Raw genomic sequence first — 23,020 nt, 5'->3', positions numbered from 1 at the left:
GGTTGTGTAGCTAAGGGTATTAGTGGTGGGGCTGTATTTAATTTGTACAGGAAATGTTATGGGGCTCTTTATGTATTTTTTTATGTGTATTTTATGGTATGGGCCAGTATTATATGGCCGCAATAGTGTGTTTAAGTGGTGAGCTTTTGGGGGTGGCCTAGTTGTTAATTTTAGAGCTCAGCGTAATGAGTTCCGGGGTGCAGAGCTCTAAAATTAATAACTACGCTCCAAGGGGTCAACCATAGCTCTGGGGTGCCCAGGTTATGAACTTTTGCGGCGTGGCTCTCAAGAGACCGCGTGGCCTTTTGAGAGCAGCGCCAAAATGTTCATAGCAAGGGCCCCCCAGAGCCGGCCTGAGCTCTGGGGCCCTTGTGATTAACTTAGCAAAACTGGTCTCAGAGGCCACTAGGTCTCTGAAAGCTGTTTTGTTAAGTTAATCACTAGGTTCCCAGAGCCATACTGCGCTCTGGGGCTCGAGTAATTAACACAGCAAAACTGCTCCCAGAGACCTGCAGGTCTCTGAAAGCAGCTTTGCTAGGTTAATAACTCGTGGTTCCCAGAGCCGGTCTGTGCTCTGGGGACCGGCGTTATTAACCTAGCACAACTGCTTTCAGAGACCTGCTGGTCTCTGAAAGCAGCTGTGCTAGGCTAATAACGCAGGTCCCCAAACCCGTCCTGGGCTCTGGGGACCGGCGTTATTAACTTAGCAAAACTGGTCCCGGAGACCTGCAGGTCTCTGAGAGCCGCTTTGTTAAGTTAATAACGCCGGTCCCCAAAGCCGTCCTGGGCTCTGGGGACCCGCGTTATTAACTTAACAAAACGGCTCCCAGAGACCTGCAGGTCTCTGAGAGCCGCTTTGTTAAGTTAATAACGCCGGTCCCCAAAACCGTCCTGGGCTCTGGGGACCCGCGTTATTAACTTAACAAAGCGGCTCCCAGAGACCTGCAGGTCTCTGGGAGCCGCTTTGTTAAGTTAATAACGAGGGTCCCCAAAGCCGTCCTGGACTCTGGGGACCCGCGTTATTAACTTAACAAAACGGCTCCCAGAGACCTGCAGGTCTCCGGGATCCGCTTTGTTAAGTTAATAGCGCGTGTCTCCAGAGGCTGTAAAAGCCCGGAGACAGCGTTATCAAGTTAGGAGATCTCTTCTCGGAGGTCGCGTTGCCTCCGTGAAGAGATCTCCTAACTTGATAACGAGGTCTCCGAGCGTTTACAGCCTCGGAGACCTCTGCCGGCAGTTTTTTTTTTTTAAATGGGCTTATTAACAACGCGGCTCTCAGAAGCCGCTGGGGAACACCCCAGCGGCTTCTGAGAGCCGCGTTGAAAGTTTAATTAGAGAGAATGCCGTGCGTGTTTCAGCGCGGTATTCTCTCTAATTAAACCATCCGATCGGATCCCCAAGACCTCGTGGGGTTCCCATGGTCTCGGGGATCCGATCGCTTGCCGCCAGAGTGCGGCATTTGTTTGTTTTAAAAAAAAAAAAAAAAAAAAAAAATAGTAATGGCGCGAGGCCAGGTCTGTGGGCCCTGACCTCGCGCGCTAGGGCCGTAGGGCCCATACAAATATAAAAAAAAAAGAAATAAAAATGAATAGCGTTTTGGGGGCCTTGGGATTGGGGCCCCCAAGGCCCCTTAGGGCAGCATTTAAAAAAAAAAAAAAATACAAATACAAATATGAGGTCCCTGAGCACAGGGCTCAGAGACCCCCAGGCCATCATGTGACAGCCTTTTTAAAAAAAAAAAATATATATATATATTTATATATATATATATATATATATATCTGTGTGTGTTTGTGTGGCAAGTGTGGACAGGGGTTTAGGGGCCTACAAGGTCGTTTTTTTTTAAAAGCATATAAATAAAAAAAAAATATTGAATTAAATTAAAATAATAATGATTAAAAAATAACTATCCCTGTTAAAAGCTTTTCAGACCCCTCAAGTACCACAGCCCACTCACCTTAGTTCAGGATGGCTTTGGATCTGATTTTGTTGCCTTGAAAAAACCCAGGACCTCACACATGCTGCATCCACATCCGGCCATTTTCTTTTTCTTTTAAAACAAAGACTGTGTGGTGTTGGAATTGGCTCAGCTAGGAGTTTAGACTGAGCTCCGCCCCCACACATGGTTCACAGCCTTGTTCAGCTAAGGTGAAAACCAGGCCTGGATCCTAGGATCCACTTTCCAGTCTATGTCTTATAGAGACAGTCCTAGAGGTAGTATTATGCAAGAGCGCCACCATGTGGAATTTGTTTATTAAACCTTGTATAGTTTTTGAGAAAAGTTTTACAGTTGTCAATATGTATTTATACTTACAGAACATAGGGATTCAACAATTTGAATCTTGATAGATACATTTTTTTTTTTTTTTTTAAAAAATTTTTTTTTTATTTATAATTTTTTTTTTTTTTTTATTTATTATTATTTTTTTAAATTTTTTTTTAAATTTTTTTTTTTTTTTTCTTTTTGTCCTACCCTTGTTGTGCTTTTATGAAGGGTTCGGACGTAGAAGATGAATTGTGGTATGTTTAAAGGTAAATCTGTCTCTCTTGTACACAGGACTGTCAAGAGTCTGGGGAACCCCCCTGTGCAAATGGAGACCGTGCAGCAAGGTGAGTTACAGGACCTTGGTCGTTCTGAACGACGTTGTCAGGAATGTTATTTTTTATTTTACTTCTAATGGGCACCCATGTGTTTGCATAGGTTATGATGCAGAACTCAGGTGCGCGATTGCCTCTCTCCAACAAATTCTCCATGTTCAAGAGGGGTCAAGCACCTTGTCACAGGATAACGTTTCTGCAGGTATATATTAGGGGTCTTTTTGTACCCCCATTGAAAACCTAACAGGGTCTAACAATCAGACCTATATTTGGTCATCTCAGTGAGTTCGTATAGTCTATGTATTATATTGTATGTGTTACATTATTTTTTTATGTTTTTTATCCCGAGGGGCTCCTATGGATGAAGCGAGCCGGGATATGGATGGAAAGCTTAAAAAGCAGCCCCGCAAAAGGAAGTCCCCTGGTTCTAAGGACGGCCCGCCCATTAAGAAGGGACCCTCAAGCCGGAAAAACCATGGTGAGTTTAAGAAAATGTAGAGTTTGGTGTATACAGTGCAGCGTGTGTCTAAACGTCTTTCCGACCCATAGGTATAGCCGCTCTAACTAGCCCTAATCTATATTTTGCTATCTTTACGTCCTAGAATCATCACACCAGAGCTCCGGAGACGCCTGCCCTCAGCCTAAGCCGCGGATGTCATCTTTAAAGGTCTACACTGGGACTGTTCAAAACCCCACAAAGTCATCGGTACTAGTGAGCCAACCCGAGCACCGAGACCCGCCCTGCAACATCTCCACATCCGTCGCTCCTGGACCAGGTACAACTCATAACGACACCACATCATCCATCATAAAGGGAATACCTAGTACAGCGGGCACTTCTGCAACAACTATCCAGGGTTTGGGGTGTGACCATCCGGACATTATCGTTCTTACAACGCCAAGCGCCCAACTGATTGCACCTTGTGAAGCCTCTGGAGGGTCCCCAAAACAGTGCAGCAACCCTAAAATAAATCGGCTGTCCTTAAAGAATCGTAGGAAGAAGTTCCAGAACCCTGAGCAACAATCTGGGCCTCTAGACCTGTCTTTTAAAAATTTTGTTGAGGTACAACCGGCTCCCCCTAGGGTCCAGAGTTCTAATACCGGCGTGCCTGGCCTCGACCTAACCTCTCCAGGGTGTACAACTATCCCCGCTGTGTTATGTGACCCCTCCATGGAAAATGATCACCCTGCAGAGGATCCCTACTCCCACTGTATAGAGCTTCTTAAGGCTCTAGCTGGTACTACCCAAAGTTCTGAAGCCCCGGCATCCCCATGTCTGATGTCCCCCGATACACCCCCGGGGGCATACGACCCCACCAGTCCTGCGCCAAGTGCCCGTGCGCAATGGTCTTCACCATCATCATCAATATACCCCGACAGCAGTATAGGGTGTAGCGGAACGCAAAATCAGAGTTTTGGAACACCCTCGAGCGATGATCAGGGCTCTCAAACTCCTGGATGTTCACACTGGAATCCTGTTTTTACGTCCCGCTCTGATCCCTCAGCCGTGATTGGGGGTGATAACAACGGCCGCTGTCCTATAACTGGGGATGCTCAGGGAGTTGGCAATCACCCCTCTAGTGTCACAAGTACTGGCCTTGAAACAAACCTTTCAAGCCGGGCTAGAGTTCTAGACAACTACGTTAAAGAAATCCATCATTCGTTCAGACAGTTAAAATGCCAACTCCATCTAAAAACTTTAAAACTATGTAAGAACGACGGTAATAGAGGGGCATCCAGAGCTAGCATAAAGGCTTTAAAACAGCTGATGGCTCGGTGTAGAAACACAATGGCCCAAACTTGCGCTTCAACAATTGTGGCCATGGGTAACATCCCGTCATGACTAGGTGAGCATACATACCCGGGGAATGTTAGAACTACATTTACCAGTACAGGGGGCCATAGGTCTAAATATGAAAAGAAGCCCCAGCACCTGCTTAGTAGAGCTCTAAGAGTTTTACGAGCGCTCAATAGTCAGAGGTCATGTCAACCCCCAAGCCCTGCACCCATAAGACCTCAAAATATAGAGTTAGGAGGTGCTGCTGGTCTTTACAGGCCGTCTGGGGGTGGCGGTCCGAGCCGTCTCAGCCTTAAGCAGTCTGGAGGAGCCCCGTCCGAAGTCGGTGTAGTGTCAGTGTCACCATTTGTAAACAAGCCAGACATTGTTCAGATCGGCGGGGGTCGTTTACCAAAAACCAGATGGGCCCATAAGAAGCCAGAGTGGCTTGGTAGCTCTAGAAAACGCAAGCTGGTAATAAAAAAGTTAAAGAAAGCCAGACTCTGCGTCACCAGAAGGTCTAAAAACACACCTACATCTAACCACACCCCTGGGAGCTCTCCAACAACCAGTAATTCTCAAACTGAGGCTTCAGAACCAGTTTTTATGGAAAGTGTGAGACGGTATAGTCGTGTTGTAGAGCGGTTTAACGCTACAGAACACTATGAGGAGTTTAGGTTCGTTAACCTAGATCGCCTACACTCCTCAGATCATGGCATCATAGCTATACATCAGGCTGTGCAAACGCTGATCGAACGATTGTTACACGATGTGGGTCCTAATGATTTCTTTCAGATGCGTTTTCAGGGACAGGGTCTCAATAGTCCCCTGTTCACCAGACGGTCATCTCGGGATGTGTTTGACGCTGTAACGTTTTTAGAAAACCTATCTAAACTTTTACAGAGCAAGGCTGAATTACTGGCGTACGGGTCCTTTAGAATCATCTCCCTCGTTGTTAGGGGGCGCGAGGGGGGTGCTTCCAGAGCCTTAAAGAGCGTTATGTACAGTAAAATCATTGACAAGAAATCACGATGGTTGCTCGATTTTAATACCGGAGCTACCAACATGTGTCTGGCCGCAAGCATTGCAGGCTTATTGATGGACCGCTCTACCCCAGACGCCGTCATTATGGCGATGGCTGTAGCAGCACATGAGGCGCTTCAGATACCGACTGACAAAATGGTCGGTTTTGGGGATCTGGGACTTTTTGAGAATCACTTCGCCGTGACGGTTAAAGTTCTATACCATGCAGGTTCTTGGAAGTACTTCACTACCAATGAAGGTGTGAAAAACAAGACCGTGTATGTGCTACACCATGAAAACCACTTTTACGGTGTCTTGAACCTGAAGGGTTTTCTAGGCGCCAAGTATGTGTGTGAGCATTGCGATCACATATACAACAACCGGACCAAACACCAGTGTGAATTACACTGTAAAATGTGTCAGAGGGACGGTTGTGTCAATGACAATGCTCTGAAAGTGAACTGTCCAACGTGCAAGCTGTTTTGTCGGTCGCAAGACTGCTTAAACACGCACATAGGCCTCGCCCAATGTGTTCTTAAAGCCGACTGTGGGACTTGCGGCCGTTATAAACCTGTCGATCACAAATGTGAAGGTATGCAGTGCCCTAGGTGTACAGCTCCTTTTATAGCCGGAACAACCCATGAGTGTTACATGCTCAGAAGTCACTACCAGAAAAAAACAGAAGACTATATCGTATTTGACATAGAGTGTACGCAAGAGACGGGGGTGCACCAACCAAACTATATTTACGCCCACCATCTAACCGGTGATGGGAGCTGGGAGTTTGAAGGTAGGGCTTGCGTGAATGATTTCCTCCTCACATTTATGCAACCCCGAGACCAGGATTATACATTTCTGGCTCACAACTCCAAAGCATATGATTCTTTTTTCATTATCAGGGACCTGATACATGAAAAGCTTCCCGTTAGTCTCATAACCCAAGGTTCCAAACTAATGCTGCTTAAGGTTGTGCCTTTTGACATTCGGTTCATAGACACCTTGAATTTTCTGCCCATGAAGTTGAGCAAACTGCCAAAAGCCTTTGGGTTTGAAGGCTGTAAAGGTTATTTCCCACACTTTTTTAACACATGGGCTAATCAGAATTACTTCGGGCCTATGCCTCCGCCCGACAGTTATGGTTGCGATTATATGATGCCCTCTGAAAAAGAGAGTTTTCTACAGTGGTACGATGAAAACCGTGAAAAACGGTTTCATTTCCAAACTGAATTGAGAGCATACTGTCAGGCGGACGTTATGATATTGCGAAAAGCATGCAACCTATTCAGAGATGTTGTGGTGGCTATGACGAAGCGGGTCGTGTTTATTGAAACAGATCCGTGCGAGCGTGAAAAAAAAATAACTGTATACCTGGACCCATTTCAAAACATTACTCTGGCTTCAATGTGCATGTCTATTTATAAACACATGTTTTTAAGGTCTGAAACTATCGCCTTAATACCACCTGACCTCTATAACGGCAAGCAGAAACGTTACTCCACACCTTCTATTCAGTGGCTCATGTACGTCTCTGCGAATGAGAGTATCTTCATTCAGCACGCTTTGCAGGGCGGCGAATACCGTCTAGGCCGCTACTATCTAGACGGGTATGCATTAATTAACGGTGTTCCAACGGCCTTTGAGTTCAACGGGTGTTTTTACCACGGTTGCCCTCAGTGTTACAAACCCCATGAATTTAATAGACTGCAGGGCACCACGTTTGAACATCTGTACCGCCGGACTCTGGCAAAGGCGCAGTATATTGAGAGTTGTGGGTTTGTTCTGAGAACTCTCTGGGAACATGATTGGGTAACTGAGCTATCGAAAGATGGCGCACTGAGCACTTTTATTAAGAGCCAGCAGCTACCTTCACCGCTGGAGCCCCGTGACGCCTTATTCGGCGGCCGTACAAACGCCATTCAATTGTACCGTGTAGCTGGCCCTGGTGAGAAAATACATTACTACGACTTCACTAGTCTGTATCCATTTGTGAACAAGGTGAAGTTGTACCCTGTGGGCCACCCTACAATTGTATACAGGAACTTTAAACCTCTCAAAGAGTACTTTGGAATCATTAAGTGTCAGATTCACCCTCCGCGGAAACTTTACTTTCCGGTGCTCCCTTATAGAGTCGACGGTAAGCTAATGTTCCCCCTATGCCGTACCTGCGCTGAAAGTAAACAGCTTAGCGAATGTCGGCATAGTGATGAGCAGAGGCTGCTGGAAGGGACGTGGTGTACCATTGAGGTGCAGACGGCCCTAGAGAAAGGGTATCGGCTTGGTAAAATCCTGGAAGTCTGGCACTTTCCAAATACAACAACACAGCTCTTTTCTGAGTACATAAACTTGTTTCTTAGAGACAAGCAGGAGGCCTCGGGGTATCCAGAATGGTGTGTCGATGAGCCCTCAAAGAAAAAGTATATCGCTGATTACAAAGCGCGCGAGGGTATTAAACTGAGACCTGCGTTCATTAAGGTTAACCCCGCCCGCCGGCAGTTAGCTAAGCTCTGTCTCAACTCCTTGTGGGGAAAGTTCGCACAGCGGACCAATTTGTCAAACACATCCATCGTCACAGATCCGGATGAGCTTTTTAAGTACATATTCACACCTGTTTATGACGTATCCAGTTGTGAATTTATTGACGACGAGACGGCCGTTCTATGCTGGAAATACGCCAAAGAGTACCCCACAACGTGTAACAATATAAACATCTTTATAGCATGCTTCACAACCGCTCACGCCAGGTTAGAGCTTTACAGGCTGTTGGACCAGCTTCAGGAACGGTGTTTGTACCATGACACAGACTCTGTTATCTTTGTGAGTAAAGAGGGTGATGAAGATCCTCCGCTGGGTGATTATCTAGGGGATTTGACCAGCGAGCTCGAAAAGGGGGAGTATATACAGGAATTTACCTCATCAGGCCCTAAGACGTACAGTTATAAGACCTCAAGCAACAAGGTTTGCATGAAAGTCAAAGGTATCACTTTAAACGTCAACAATACGATTAAAATAAACTTTGACAGTCTGAAGGGCCTGGTGCACGAATACTCTGCATCGAGCGATCACAAAAATAGCAAAGCCATTGTTGTAAACCATCCGAGCATAGTCAGGTCCAAGAAAAAATGGGAAATTACAACACAGCCTATGTTTAAAACCTTAAGAGTAGTGTTTGACAAACGGGTCCTCACAACGGACTACAAAACACTGCCTTACGGTTACTAAAAGCCATTAGAGGTTTGAACATCGCCCAGATATGGACACCAGACTGCAGCACCCATTCTCCTGCGTTTTAGCGGGGCCCTCCAATAGCGGTAAAAGTTTTTTTATAAAGAAACTGTTAGAAAACGCTCCCGGTGTTTTATCTCAGACCCCCAACAACATCGTGTGGCTTTATTCATGCTGGCAGGATCTTTACACTGAGCTCACCCTAAAATTTCCCCACATTCGATTTATAGAGGGTATCCCCGATAATCTCAACGACGATGACTTGCTACCAAAACACCTTGTAAACATGGTCGTGGTGGATGACCTCATGCGTGAAGGAGGGGACCACCCCGAGCTTGAGCGGGCTTTTACGCAATATTCACACCACCGCAATCTGAGCATATGCTATATAGTGCAGAACCTGTTTTACAAGGGCAAGAGCAGCCGGTCCATAACTCTCAACGCCTCATACCTGGTCTTATTTAAAAACCCTAGAGACAAACTTCAAATCTCAATTATAGCTAAACAAATGTACCCCGGCAACACCCAGTTTTTCATGGATGCCTTTAACGATGCTACAGCAAAACCCCACGGCTACTTACTGGTGGATTTGAAACCCAACACTTTTGAAGACTACAGACTACGATCCGGTATAATACCCCCGGACTTCCCAGTCGCCTACACGCCTAAAACAGTGTCCAAAAACTATAAAAAGAACAAGTAAAAAGCTGCTTATAACATTTACACTCTAAACCTTGTAATATAAGGTCCCCACAATGTCGGCTCGGTTACGACGTAATTTAGGACTTCTAAAAATGTTGATCACGGCTAGCCCCGCGAGAAGAAAAGCCATCCTCTGCGCTGCCACGGATGATTTAGTGGCCGCCATTTCAGAAATAGCCCTAAACACCCTAAAAGGTAATGTCCCTATATCAACGCGCCAGTTCCGGGTTCTGAAGAAGAAACGCCACATTATTAAGAAGCTCAGCAATAAGAGGGCTTCACTCCTTTCCAAAAGAAAACTGTTCAAACAGTCAGGAGGCTTTATAGGGTCGTTGTTAGGTATAGCTATACCCCTAATCACAGGGCTACTGTCGCGATCCTGATGGAGCACGCCCACAAAATGTACCTCGTGCCCCGGCAACAGGTGGATCATCTGTCCCCTTCTAACACGGACGTCTGGGACATACGCAAAAACGAAACACATCGTCTCGATGCGGAAATCAAAGCCATTTTGAACCGGACTGATTTAAAACCCCACGACAAGGCAGGGCTTTACTCAGGAGCCCTTCAAAACTTTCTACAATACTACAAGCAACTCACCTCTGAAAAAACCAAACTGACGCTGTACACCCCAGATGCTGAACAGCCGCCTGGACCCTCTACGCAGGCTCATGACATAGGTCCCACACCCACAACTGATGCCTTTGTCTTAGACCTTTTAAAAAATATCAGTCAGAAATATAGAGGGGCTGCGCAAATGTTACTCAGTAAAATGAGTACTACTAAAGATTTGACCACTTGGAACGCCCGGGGTGAATTCGTTTACAAAGGGCAGCCGGTTGCTGGTTCCCATATGTATGATCTGGTCCGGGGTCTCACACACGGTAAAACCCTAACAACACGAGAAGCTCCTAGAGGCTGGGAACAGTTCCTAAATGCAGCTGCGGAACTCAACATTCCCTCCACGATCATCGGAAATGCCGAGAATCGCCGTAAGCTTGAAAGTTTAAAAGACCCTGCCCCTGCTATTTTTACAAGGAGCCCCGCTATATCGACATCGCCTTTCTTTCCACAACTAACACCCGCTCGGGACCGTGCTGATCTTCCTATGGGGCCTAAAAAGAGACTATTCAAAATGAACACATGGCTACCGATCTAATTTTGCACACATGTATAGTTTTTTTTGTTAAAAGTTTTTACGGTTCGAAAAAATGTGCTTCATTTTATATGTTTAACCGTGTAAATGTTCGTGTTGAAACATGCTTGTAATAAACACTTTTAAATTTTCAGCCAGAGTATGCCATCTTTTTATTTATGAATGGTTTGAAAATGTACACAGTACGGATTAAAAAAAAAAAATGCCTAGGATGAAAGCTTGTTTAAGATGTTTTTTATTTTAGACACTCACAAGTACAAATAACAGCTTTACAAGACCTTACACTTTTGACAGAGACCCGAGTCTGTTTTAACAACGTGTGACATTGTCCTGTAGTTTTCATTCACATATTTCATAACAACATCATCGTTGTTTACTAAATCGTCTGAGTATAGATTTAAAAAATTTCTAAACGTTATACCTTCAGACATTTTACTAATAAAGTATATACAATGTTCCCCACATGTGATGGCCATAGGATCCTGTACCCGCAGTTTATTATACACAACAGTGGGTGATGCTTTTTTTACATATTTGAATATCGGCTTTGTATAAATACTATGCTTAGGGAATTCAGCTAAACTATCAAACACTATAACCTTGTCCACATCCAGAAACAGTGCCGCCCAATGTGCCCCACCCTTGTAATGGGGATCGGTGTTAAAGACGAGGGTACGGGGCCTTTCCGGACCTATCTTTTCAGGTAGTCCATCGCTAGGGTATACCCCTAGAAAGTATTTCTTAGCATATTTATGTCTACTTAAGAAGTCACGTATCTCAGTAGTGTCCATTTTATATATTTTTTTTTAAAAAATAAAAACAAATTTTTAATTTTTATTTTACACTTTTTCAATGGTAGTCAAACATGAGCTGACGGGCGTGGTTGATCTGAATAACACTGTCGAATACAGAGAACACAACCATGTTCACATTGGCCGCCAGTGCCTGTGTAAAACGTATTTCCGCTTTTAGATTTCCGTTTTTGATCAGGTTGTAATGGTCGCCATCTTCCATGTCCGGCGTCAGGTCGAACGCAAACAGCGTGTAGCCTGCAGCATACCCTTCCCTTGAAACAACTACTCCTGAGTCCCGCAGCTGTTTCCCCGTTATCGAGACCAGCCCTAGATATTCCCGGACAAAATTTGATGTTCCAAAATTCGGCGTGAAAGGTTTTGCGGGGATCACAGCACCCTCGTGAACCAAAGCGGCATAGTTGATATCATAGTGTTTGAAGTTGAAAGGGTTTGAGTTGTAGGCGCCACTAAAAGCGGTATTGTCCACAAACCCTATGATGATGAGTTTCGGTAACTGCCCCAGAAATAGATTCTGCTGCTGCGTTAATCGGGTTCCGGCGGGGATGCTGAATATCTTCAGAGCAACTCTTTCAATGGCATACTTGGCGTTCGATAATTGTAAAGCTTCAGCATGGGCTAGTCTGACACTTGGGGACACTTTCACTCTCTTTACAAACAGGCTCGCTGACAATATAACCAGTTTATACTGCTCTGCATCACCGCTGTTGAGACAGAAAGAGTCCTTGTTACGATTGAGTTTGATCTTAAGATCAATACCGTTGACTAACAGTTTGTCTTGGAAGAAAAGGTCTGAATGTACGCGCCCCAGGAGGTCAAACTGCCTACTGCCGGCGACGAAGCTGGCTCTTTTTTTAAAACCCTCGTTGTCTCCGTCCAAAGCTGTGTTCTCCAAATGCGCTTCGGTATCTCGGTAGAAGAGCCCCGCTGAAAGATGTGTGTCCAGCGCATCACGACTATAATTTAGAATACTCTCTATGTAGGCCCTGTAGGCATACATGTTATCACTCTGTGTGACGAGGCGATCGCCTAGGTTAATGTCCACTTGATTAAACATTGTTGCGATGGGATAGGCTATAGGGGCCACTCTAGCATCATCCTCGATGTTGTCACCGTTCGCTTTGGTTATTTTACAGACGAGGTGCAGGAGAGTATTGTTGAGATCAAGGTACATATCCGTGGATCCCGACACATAAAACTCTATCGGTGCAAGGGGTGTCAGAGCGGCCATCGGTGACACTTCCATGAAAAAACTGTTTTCAATGCTTGTCTGTGTGGGTTTGAGAGAAAACAGATCTAACTCAGATTTGGCGCATTCACCCGATGCACAGTGTACGAAGGCCATGATCGATGTTTTAAAAAATATTCGCACTAGAACGAGTTCTCTTCTTCTTGGTTGATCTCTTCCGTCTTATGACTCTTCTTTTGTGAGGGCCTTTTGAAGTAGTCCGGCGCTTCTTATAGGGCCTTGGCGGCCCCCTACGCAGCGATGCCCTTCGCTTCCTTTTAACAAAACCATGCGCTTTATACAGCAACCCCGCTCCTTCTTGGGGCTGTCTATTCATGCGCTCTGCTACCGCAGACGTTACACTGCCCACAACGTCCTGGGCTATGTTTGTAGCTGCCGCTTTAACATGAGGTTTTGCAATTTCGAACCCTCTTCTCAAAAAGGGCATGGCACGTCTAAACATGCTTCGGAAGAAACCCCCCAATCCCGCCCCATACATAACCGGAGCCCCTTGAAAGTAGGGTTGGGGACCGCCATACCCGGCCTGAACTCTATAATAGTCCCTGTACATCGAGGGATCCCCGTAGGTTTTCATGGTGACCATTGCAGCTGTCTAATAGTCACCTTCGCGCCGTGGCCTTAAATGAAGCTTAACAATAACTTTCCCGTATTTAAAGGCGACCGGCTCCGACTGATCGTTGTACACCATGATGGTTATAGTGTCAAAATGGTTTTTAGAAATTGCAACATAGTCGAGTTTGTGATGTTGTATATTAACCATTGCGTTATTTTCACCCTGCACCGGGACCCACCTCAACAAAGGGGAATAACTATCCCCGACCCTCTGCGGCTCTACAATGTCGCTATAAACGTAGAGTGTATAAAAACCGCCGTTAATATCGGGGCATGTAGGGTCTGGATCCATCTGCCTTTGGTGATGCTGTACGGTCCCTAAAACCCTTTGTAATTTACCACTACATTTAAACACTGTACTGAACTCTGGGGCTTTAAGAACCACCTTTCTTCTAACGTGATCCAATACCAGATATATATTAGCATACGCTTCAGTGCTGGCTATAGACTTGTTGATGGCATCGACCACCGTTGCGACGGTAGGGTAATAGCCGTGCGGGAAAGACAAGTTATAGGTCAGTGCATCCTGAGGTCGCTTTATATGAAATTTAACATCGGCCTTTGTAAAGGTATTCCAAGTTCTAGGGTACTGTATTTCCGTTAGTGCCACCTCCCACGGGCCTTTCAAATCCACTGGCTTTGCAAGTTTCACCGTATAACTCGAAATCTGATTGTCTGGGAACATGTCCTTCGAAGCGTTGGATGGCAGCGTGATATAAAAAGGGGAGTTCTCCATCATAGCGTTTACAGCTATACCTCACACACCGTGCAACGAGCTGGCCAGAACCCAACTGTTAAATTTCTCGGGCCACCCGCGCCATTTGACCAACGCCTGTCGCCGTGCTCCGCTCCCTTTTCTTTTCAGAACCTTTTCAACCCTGTACACCCTGTTCGGGTCGTAGGGCACCTCTTGTAACTCTTCTGTGTAAAAGACACCCGATACCTCTTCCCCAGCGTAGTCCTTTAACCTGTAAATATATACCCCTTCTTTAAGATGCACACTTTCCACTATGAATATCTCATCGCTGAATGTTTGTTGGTAGCCTTTGGTGAAGACCCCCTTCAACTTTGAAACCCTGACATGAGCCCCTTCTTTTAAATCCGGTTTATTGACCTTCTGTGTGAGACGCCTACCGTACACCGTTCTCCACACCATTAACGAATTATCCCTTGTTACCTTAACAGGGGCCATTTTGATTGTCCTGTGGTAGGTGGCGTTATAAACATCTATAAAAGCCTTTAGAACATCCACGTATCTGTAGGTGTTGTTGGCGGTGAAATATCGCCACATCTTCGACTTTAAAGTACGGTTAAAACGCTCTACAACAGCAGCCTTTACCTCTGTGTGCGTTACAAAATGTTGAACAGCGTGCAGGTCTAATAATTTTTGGAAATGTTTGTTTAAAAATTCCTTTCCGGCGTCTGTTTGTAGTTTCTGGGGCACACGCCCGCTCGCGAAGATGTCTTTAAAAGCAGCTGTAACGCTGGTACCACTTTTATCGTTTAACGCCTCTGCATATGCGTATTTGGACAAGACGTCTATGACGGTTAATATATACATGGCTCCATCGTTATGTTTTGCTAGATCTTGAAGACTGATTATGTCGGCCTGCCACTGATAATCGAGCTGTGCGTTAACAACGGTGGCCCGCCTCTTAAAGCGCCTCCTGGCAGGTTTGTGCAGCGAATAAGCCTCTTCCCCAGCTAACCAAGTCTTCACACTGGCACGTTTTACAGATTCATTTTCAGCTCGAGCCCTTCTAAATAGAGCTTCGGAGCCTCCGAAACTTCCAACCCCCTGTTTATCGTAATAAAGCTTCCTTAAATCAGCATCCGTCATGCTGTCTCACATCAACACCCCGAAATGAAAGACACCTGTTTTGTGTAAGGTCATTTTATTAAACATAAAAAACATACATGTGCGGCTGGGGTATACAACCAGCGTGTATTTGACATTTTGTGCTACATAGCTTATAAATGTCAAAACCCGGATCCAATGTGGCTTTTTTTTTTTTTTTTTTTTTACAAACGTATACATAGTACAACATCCACTACACATGTTACTCAGAGCATGTTCCTTTACAAACCCTAAGCGACACAAACATTGATATTTTTATAGCTATACTCTCAATAGCTCTAGACATGACTTCCCGTTCCCCACGTCTATAACTCTGAACGCTCAGGATACTGATATAATTCAACAGTTCATACAGTTCTAGATAGGACAATGCAGAACCTTTATTTGTGAGATAATCTACAGTCATGTTCTCCAAAGCCTCATGCACCCCCGTCTCAGGTGAAAGTCTTAACTTGCGCTTGTGGTCTTTGTCCAAGGCCCAGCATTTAACAGATGCGTTTAGCCGGCCATTGATACACCACTTGGCGATACACTCATGGCAGTTACATTGCAACAAGGCAGAAGGTTCCGAAATGTTCAGACATCGCAGAGTCACAGGCTGTATTTCAGCTATTCTTTCTTTAACCAGCACAAAAATCAATCTCCCGATACAGATGTAGCCCGGTTGTAACTCATAGACATCTTGCACCTCGATACCCGGAATCCCCTCCTAAAAGTGAGTAAGTATGGAGCGTTAAGTAACATATTTATGGTCTACTTTTTTTTTTTTTTTTTTTTTTTTTTTAATTTATTTTTTATTTATTTTTTTATTTATTTATTTAAAACAGTTTTCGAGGGGCTAAAGACAACATTCTTCTGTTTTTATAATAAATGTCACACATTCGTCTTTCTATAACCCGTTCTACCATACGTTTGTCAAAGGGGGGACACAACCCGTGCATGCGGTCGAGTTTTGAGCATGGCTCTGCAGCGTATCGGATCTCAAGGACAGCCGCAGCCAAGACCTTCATCATGTCACAGTGGACACTTTTCTTCACAGCAGACAGCCCATACACAACCCTTAACAGCTTATATACCCGATAAGTGTCTATCCGGTTACAAACGTGACGAATTGTTCTTGCAGTGTATGCATCGTATAGACATTCGTGAGCCTCCTGTTGAGGGTCATTAATTTTATGCCCGTAGCAAAGGTCATAATAATCCCTTTTAACACACGCGTTCACAACGGCAGCTGCAAAGCCTTTAACCGGCCATATGTTGTCACAGGGGACGCCCGGAGCTTCCTTTTCAAGATCGTGGCTAGTGTAGGTGCAAACACATTTCTTACGAGGCTCTTTGTTCTGGCTTGTAATACTTTCAGACTGTCTGGAACAGCATAAGCAGAAAAAATTTACGGTGTTAACCTTTGGAGCTGACCCTTCTAGAGGCTCTCTTTCTTCTGTTATGTTCTAGGGTTCAAACAGAAAGCACAAGACACATTATTAGTTAAAAGTATGACATTAGAGTATACAGGCATAAAAAAAATAAAATAAAAAATGTCTTTACTAACCTCAGCATTCGCTTCACACTCAGCGGCTCCTCTGAAATCTTGGGAGTCGCAGAGGTCCATTGGGACAGAAACAGCGCCTGAACTCACACCTGATGGTTGTAAAATAAAGGCTTCTGCATCGGGGTCCTCCTGGAAGCCCATGTCTTCATAGACGGGCGAATTCGGGGGTGGTACACATTCTTCAACTTCAATGTCTACGATGTTAGATGCCCCGCTTAATCCATCTTTCGAGACATCGCTGTCACTGCCGGACCCCTTAATAGGGGATATCAAGGGCGACACATCCTTGAGGTCAAGCTTTTCAAGCCGATGGCAAAGTTCCTCTTGAAAACCTGTAACATCGGTATCCCGGGTGTCTGGGAAACCCTGTTGTGCATTCTCATCCATCGTACGAGGGGCGAGGGTCCGGTAATATCTACCAATAGTGTTCAGGGCCCCTGAGGAGACGGCTTTTCTGGCGATCGGATTGTATCTCTTCATAGCGCCTTGGCAAACTGATTCAGCCCTGGTTTGCGGTTTGACAGCCGGTTCTAACCAGCTCCTTATATGCAGCATTTCAAAAAAAAAAAAAAAAAAAAGGGTGGCTCTACCAGCCAACAACACGTGTTCACAAACAATGTGACACCCCCATGCACGTCACTTCCGGGGAGGGCTTTCTGGGACACCGGAAGTCCCAGCCACCGGATATGACGTCATTTCCGGGGCGGGACAACTGTCACTTTTAATATGGTGATTAAAGGTATCCCTTCCTACTACTCACACATATTCTGAAATAGACACACACATTCACTCTCTCCCTCTCATAAACACACTCTCACTCACACAAAATACATTTAAAATATATTGTTTACTTACCTCGGCTCCCAGAAAAGATCATATTCTAGCTAATTGTTCTCCGTTTGTATTATACTAATAATGAAGAATGTAATATTATTCACTATTGGTGTAATAAAAAAGTGACAGAAGACAAAAAGTGAAGCCCCAACCTACTCCATGAGAAAGAGCCGCCCCTGTGTTCCTGACGCTGATTTTGCAACCTCTGAGGTCAGGAGTCGCAAAGCGCAAGCCAGGGGTTGCAGCCTGAATGAAGTCCCTGATTGAGCTTCGGCAAACAATGCAATGTTTTGCATCTGATCAACCTTCATGATAGAATGTGTAGCTTGTAGTCAAATTATAGTGCTTGTTTGTGGTCTGTGTGTGCAACTTTTACGGAAATTAGGTCTGTTGGGACAGTTTCTGGCAGTTTGCAATTTACTGCCTTGTTCGTCTATCCCTCCAGGGAGCATTGTGGAGCTGAATGTTCTGGTTTGATTTTCTGATGCTGTTTGCTAAGCCAAGAACAGATAGACACATGTCTGATGGTCAGTTCAATGTCCCTTTGCTGGGCGCTGTCCATCACAATTCACTTTGTCCTCCTGGAGGCATGGAGCATGTCGGAGGCGTGCGCCCTGGTGTGGCCAGGTGGTGTCTCTTCTGCTAATAATCTGCTTTAAATGGGCCGGTACTGTCCTGTACGGAGTACCGGCACTTTTTTATTTTTAGAGGGAGAGTACTTGCACTTTTCAAGGAGGGGTTATAAGGAAAGTCTCATTGCGGTAGCAGCTCATTTGCGATTATCCATTCCTGCATTTCTCTTAGCAGAAGTTCAGTCGTCTTCCCTCTTCCAAAAGGGACTGTGTTCACCTCGAGTGACGCGTTTTCTGCTCCTGACCTTGGCAGACCTCGCCTCGCCGAGCAGCTTTTCCCTTCAGAGCCTTCAATTAAAAGCGGCAGGGAACTTCCGGTCCGCGGTGTGGGAAAAACACCCAGCTTCTCAAAATGAAGTCTGCGCGCACTGAACCGAGCTAATGGGAAGGGAAAGCTCCTCTGTATTGCGTGCTAGAGAGCCTGATAGAAAACCAAGGACCGCTTCTTTGCATAAATTATTAACAAGCTCTTGAAAGACAGGGCAGTGGCCGTCGTCCCCGGGGACTGCTGAGCAAGCAGGCCTGTTAGTGTGATGGATGGGGCAGCTCTGAGGCCCCGTGCTTAAATACTCTCTCATTTTTAGGTCCAGCGCGCAAGCGCTGTGGCCTGTTGTAATATATTTGTGGGCTTTTAACTGCGCTCACTGCGTGCCCATCACTATCACTCATTCATGGGCTTGCCTTTCAAAATCCTTTGTTATCATTGGTAAATGCTTTACGTTTGTCACTCCTTGGAGCAGTTTTGTTACTGGCTTCGCCATTGACCCTGTTACATGGATAATTGCACATTTGCCATGTGTTTGACTGCAAACAGAAAACGTTTTTTTTTTTCCTTTTGTGTCTCTGCTTCACACTCATGGCAGCCGTGGTGCTTTGAATCGGATCACTTATGTCAACTGTGTTACTCTTCATTTTCAATTTATGTGGCAAGAAAAATCCAGTTAGGAATTTACAACACTAATGGCTCTAACTGGAGCAAACGCGAGACCCATTGCTTTGCAAATGCTTGTTGTCTGAGTGCCCGGGCAAGCCGGGGGATATCAGTTCACTATCACTCCATGTAGTGATCCTATTATGAAGAAATAGTGACTGCAATGTAAAATTTCATGCTTATCAATAAAAACAAACAAGTATAGATCATATTATACAACTATGAACTGTGTTGTGCTAGGGAATACAAATTGTACCATATGAAATTCAGGGGTTTAGCCACTGTGCCATAGGTCCTAGTGTAAGGAAAGAAATGGGCCTCCAGACGCTGTTTCAATTGTAAAATATGTCAATAATCAGTATTTGGTGGGCTCATCAAGCCCCTGGGCCCAGGTGCCACTGCACCTGCTGGACCAGTGGAAGCTGCACCCCTGGTGAAGCAAACTTATGTCCTTCGGGCAAGATTCACCTTATGTGAAACTACCCAAAAAATGTTAACACTATCACCCACCTCCATTCAAATCCTTCAAGAATTAAAGATAAAGCCTTCGTCATTGATGTCAGAAGAAGATACCTATTTACTGGCAGAACAGCACTGTGCCCTCATGGATAATCTCGGCTTTCATGCTTGTCAAAATTGTGTAATGCGTAGCAACTACTTTATTTCAACAAGCCTTCTTTTTTTTGCTCATTATTTATGAGAGCTCACAGCACCTTCAAATAGGTGAATTCAAGATTCACACTGTATGTTGCTTATCTGTAATAAGACCCTAGGCCTCATATAGGATGTATATGATGACTCCCAACATGCTTCTCAGTTCACCAACAGAAGCGCCGTCATGGTGGGCGCAGGAATGTTTCTCAGTTCCTGCCTATCCATGACCCGCCAGGTAAAATCTGTCGCCTCCTTCTGCTGGCACACACTCCGCAAACTTCGGAAGATCTGCAGATGGATCCCAGCAGACTGTTGCAGGACAATCACCCACACCTTAGTCATGAGCAAGCTCGACTAAGGCAATGCCCTCTACGCTGGCACCTCAACTAGGAACATCAAAAAACTTCAACTCAACCAGAATGCAGCCGCCAGACTCATTCTGGACCTCCCTCTCCAAGAACACATCTCCAACACCTGGGACCCTCCACTGGCTACCGGTCGAGAAGCGAATCACCTTCAAGCTTCTCACCCACACGTACAAGGCCATACACAATGCAGTACCAGCCTACCTGAACCACTGCGTCTCCTTCCACACCGCGCCAGATCCCTCCACTCCACCCAGATGGCCCTGGCCACTGTCCCTCGCATCTGTAAAACCACTGCACGAGGACAATCTTTCACCTGCACTGCAGCAAAGAGCTGGAACAACCTCCCCCTGCACCTCAGAGAAAGCCCGTCACTCACCATCTTCAGGAAGAACCTAAAGACGTGGCTCTTTGGATGGGTGAGTAGCCGCGCTTTACAAATATTGATTGATTGAATGTTTAAAAACTCTCATATTTAATAAATACACATAGTTCTCCAATAAAATGATGTACTAGTAAGGTGAAACGCTTCTGTCTGTTAATAGATGTTATTTTACAATTAGAAGATACCGCCTTATCATATTCAGTCAATCAATCTAACATTTATAGAGCATGACAAATCACCCGGTCGAGGGTCTCGAGATGCTATTCTGACATGATCTTTGTTGCATAATTGACATGTATTACAAATATTATCAATGCTCGGCTCATAGACAGCCTCCAAGTGCCAGTGTTGGGGCCTTGGCTCACTTGTATGTTCTCCATGTTAATTTGGCTCGTCCACTTAGTTAAATGCATGGAGCACCTAGGGGTTGAGTCGATGCTATATACGAATGCTGACTTAACTCCAACTGCAAAATGTCATAGGGCAGGCAGCTGCCATCAAGGGCATAGCTCTTGGGGGGGGAGTTACACCCCCCTAAAATGGTATTATTTGGTAAATAGTTGGGTATAAGTGCTTTTAGTTGGGTAATGGGAAGTATATGTCTGATGTCACCTAGGATTTTTACATGCCCACACTGACAAAAACACACTCCCTTTGTCTTGTCTATCCTTTGAAGGCCTTAAAAATGCTGGTAAGTTTGAGAAAAATTGTCTGTTGAGTACCCCTGATAATCCGACCTCCTCTCTTTCCACTGTCCCTTAACCCCTCTTCTGGTGCCAGTTACGGCTCAGGGGAGGAAAAAGGGGTAGGGCGTGGCAGGGGGAACAAAAAAAAATATAATAATAAAAAATACACTTACCATTCTCGCCTGTCTTCCACTGCAGGCACAGGCTCCCAGCCTGCCCCGCTTCCGGCATGAAAGCAGCATTAGGATTGGAGGGAGCGCCCAGCCCGGGTGCCCGAAGCAGAGTGATAGTCTCTACCTGCTCTCTCCTACCTGGCCACAGAGTGCCGGGTTGGAGAAAGCCTAGTGTGCCTGGATGTTTGGCCAGGCCAGAAACGGCCGGCCAAACATACATGCGTACTGCCATATGACGCATCGCAGTTGCAGGTGCACAGCACTCCCCCTCTGTCCTTGTCACCCCTATGGCCCGCCCCTTTTACCATAAAACCATCATAAACATAGTTTTGCAGCTGCTGCTGGTGCTGCTGGTAGGTGGGGGGGAGCTCCTTTGCCACAGCGGAGGAGCCGCCCCTGGCTTGTGCAGCTTCTCATATAATGGATAATGGGTTTTAACAAGATGTCCGAGCGTGATTGCTGGGAAATTTGAAGCTCACATCCCCACAATCATATTGACCAAGCTACTCCCCTGGCTACCAGCTGCAACAAGGACCAGAATTAAGCAGGCAGTGGGCCCCTTTCAAGATGATTAAGGTTTGAATTATGTAAAATGCCCAGCACGCAAACATTTTATTACTTTTAATAATCATTATACGCACGCTCCGCCCGGCCTACAGGCTACAAATGCCAGGGCTTTTTTCACTATATCCTTCTCCTGTGGGGATTACACAAGAAAGTGGCCACGTGTTGACAAGCGCACCATTGGCTGGTGTCACTTGGCCCAGCATGGTCCATGGGCCAAAGAGAGAAATCAATCAGCAACTCTAGTGCAACAACAGTGGCGCAAGAGCTGCTGATTGGATAAACAGTAGAGTGCAAATCTTTAAAAAAAGATCAATTCTGTGCACTCACTGCTCCGCCTACCTACGGCAATGTGGGCAGGTCGCAGGGCATTTTCGTGGGTGTTGTTGCCCCACCTCAGTTGCCTGGTAACATTTTGCGTTTAGTGCTCTGCAATCTTGTCAGCCTGTATGGCCACTCCCAGGAGCAGAATAAAAACGGACCACTTGAGCCATAAAAAGTACCATGGACGGGCCCCTTTATGCGACCCTCAGGAAGTATCTGATTGTGACAGGCTACACAGACGATGGTGTTGTGCAGTGTTAGCACTGTGGTCAAGGCATACTGGCCCCCTCTTATATCTGGGCCCGGTGCATTTCAGCGTTTCCACCAATGGTAGCTGCGTCCCTGATGAAATTACAGGTTATGATACTATGCATTGTTCTTTAATGGTATGTTAAAGCTGTAATATGAATGCTCATCATGTGCTATGTTAATCTGCTGTATTATATTATGGAATTGTAGGAAATTGGGTTACTGGTTGAGAGGGGGAAACCCTGCTCAACCAGCAACCACAATCGCTGTCAGGGTGAGCCACAACCAAACCCCAAATTAACCTGCTCTCAACCCTCTGGTAGCTTGGCACAAAAGAACTCAGGCTTAACTTAAAGGCAATGTGTAAAATACATACACTTCCATTTACTGTTTTTGTGCAGGAAGGTGTCCCTTCCTGCACAAAAACAATCCTGCCAACAACACAGAACAAGAGTGCCTGCGTTGGCGTTCGGCACCAAGTTATTCACCGGCGGTGGCTGAAAGGACCAAAATGCACCATAACTTGTAGCTAAGGTGCATTCCTGGCCTTAAGCTACATTTTTGCAATTGAGGCCCTTAGTGCAAGAAAGTGCAAGAGAACCCTTACAGAAAAAGCTCATTGGCATTCGAACCAAGGATTACGCCCACCACTTTTAAAGTTCACT

At 45.5% G+C, this 23,020-nt stretch overlaps 1 protein-coding gene across 1 annotated transcript; it reads right to left on the bottom strand.

Annotated features, from left to right (window-relative positions):
- Nucleotides 1–15,751: 15,751 nt before the first annotated feature.
- Nucleotides 15,752–17,302, bottom strand: LOC138249783 (uncharacterized). Its single transcript, XM_069203872.1, has 2 exons — nt 16,559–17,302; nt 15,752–16,457 (listed from the first exon to the last, which is right to left on the bottom strand). The coding sequence occupies exons 1-2, from the start codon at nt 17,111–17,113 to the stop codon at nt 15,828–15,830; spliced, it is 1,185 nt and encodes a 394-aa protein (XP_069059973.1). The 5' UTR covers nt 17,114–17,302; the 3' UTR covers nt 15,752–15,827.
- Between the last annotated feature and the right edge of the window lie 5,718 nt (nt 17,303–23,020).

The sequence above is a fragment of the Pleurodeles waltl genome, chromosome 8 (assembly GCF_031143425.1).
Source record: "Pleurodeles waltl isolate 20211129_DDA chromosome 8, aPleWal1.hap1.20221129, whole genome shotgun sequence".
NCBI lineage: Eukaryota > Metazoa > Chordata > Amphibia > Caudata > Salamandridae > Pleurodeles > Pleurodeles waltl.
This window is presented reverse-complemented; position numbering and strand designations above follow the sequence as displayed.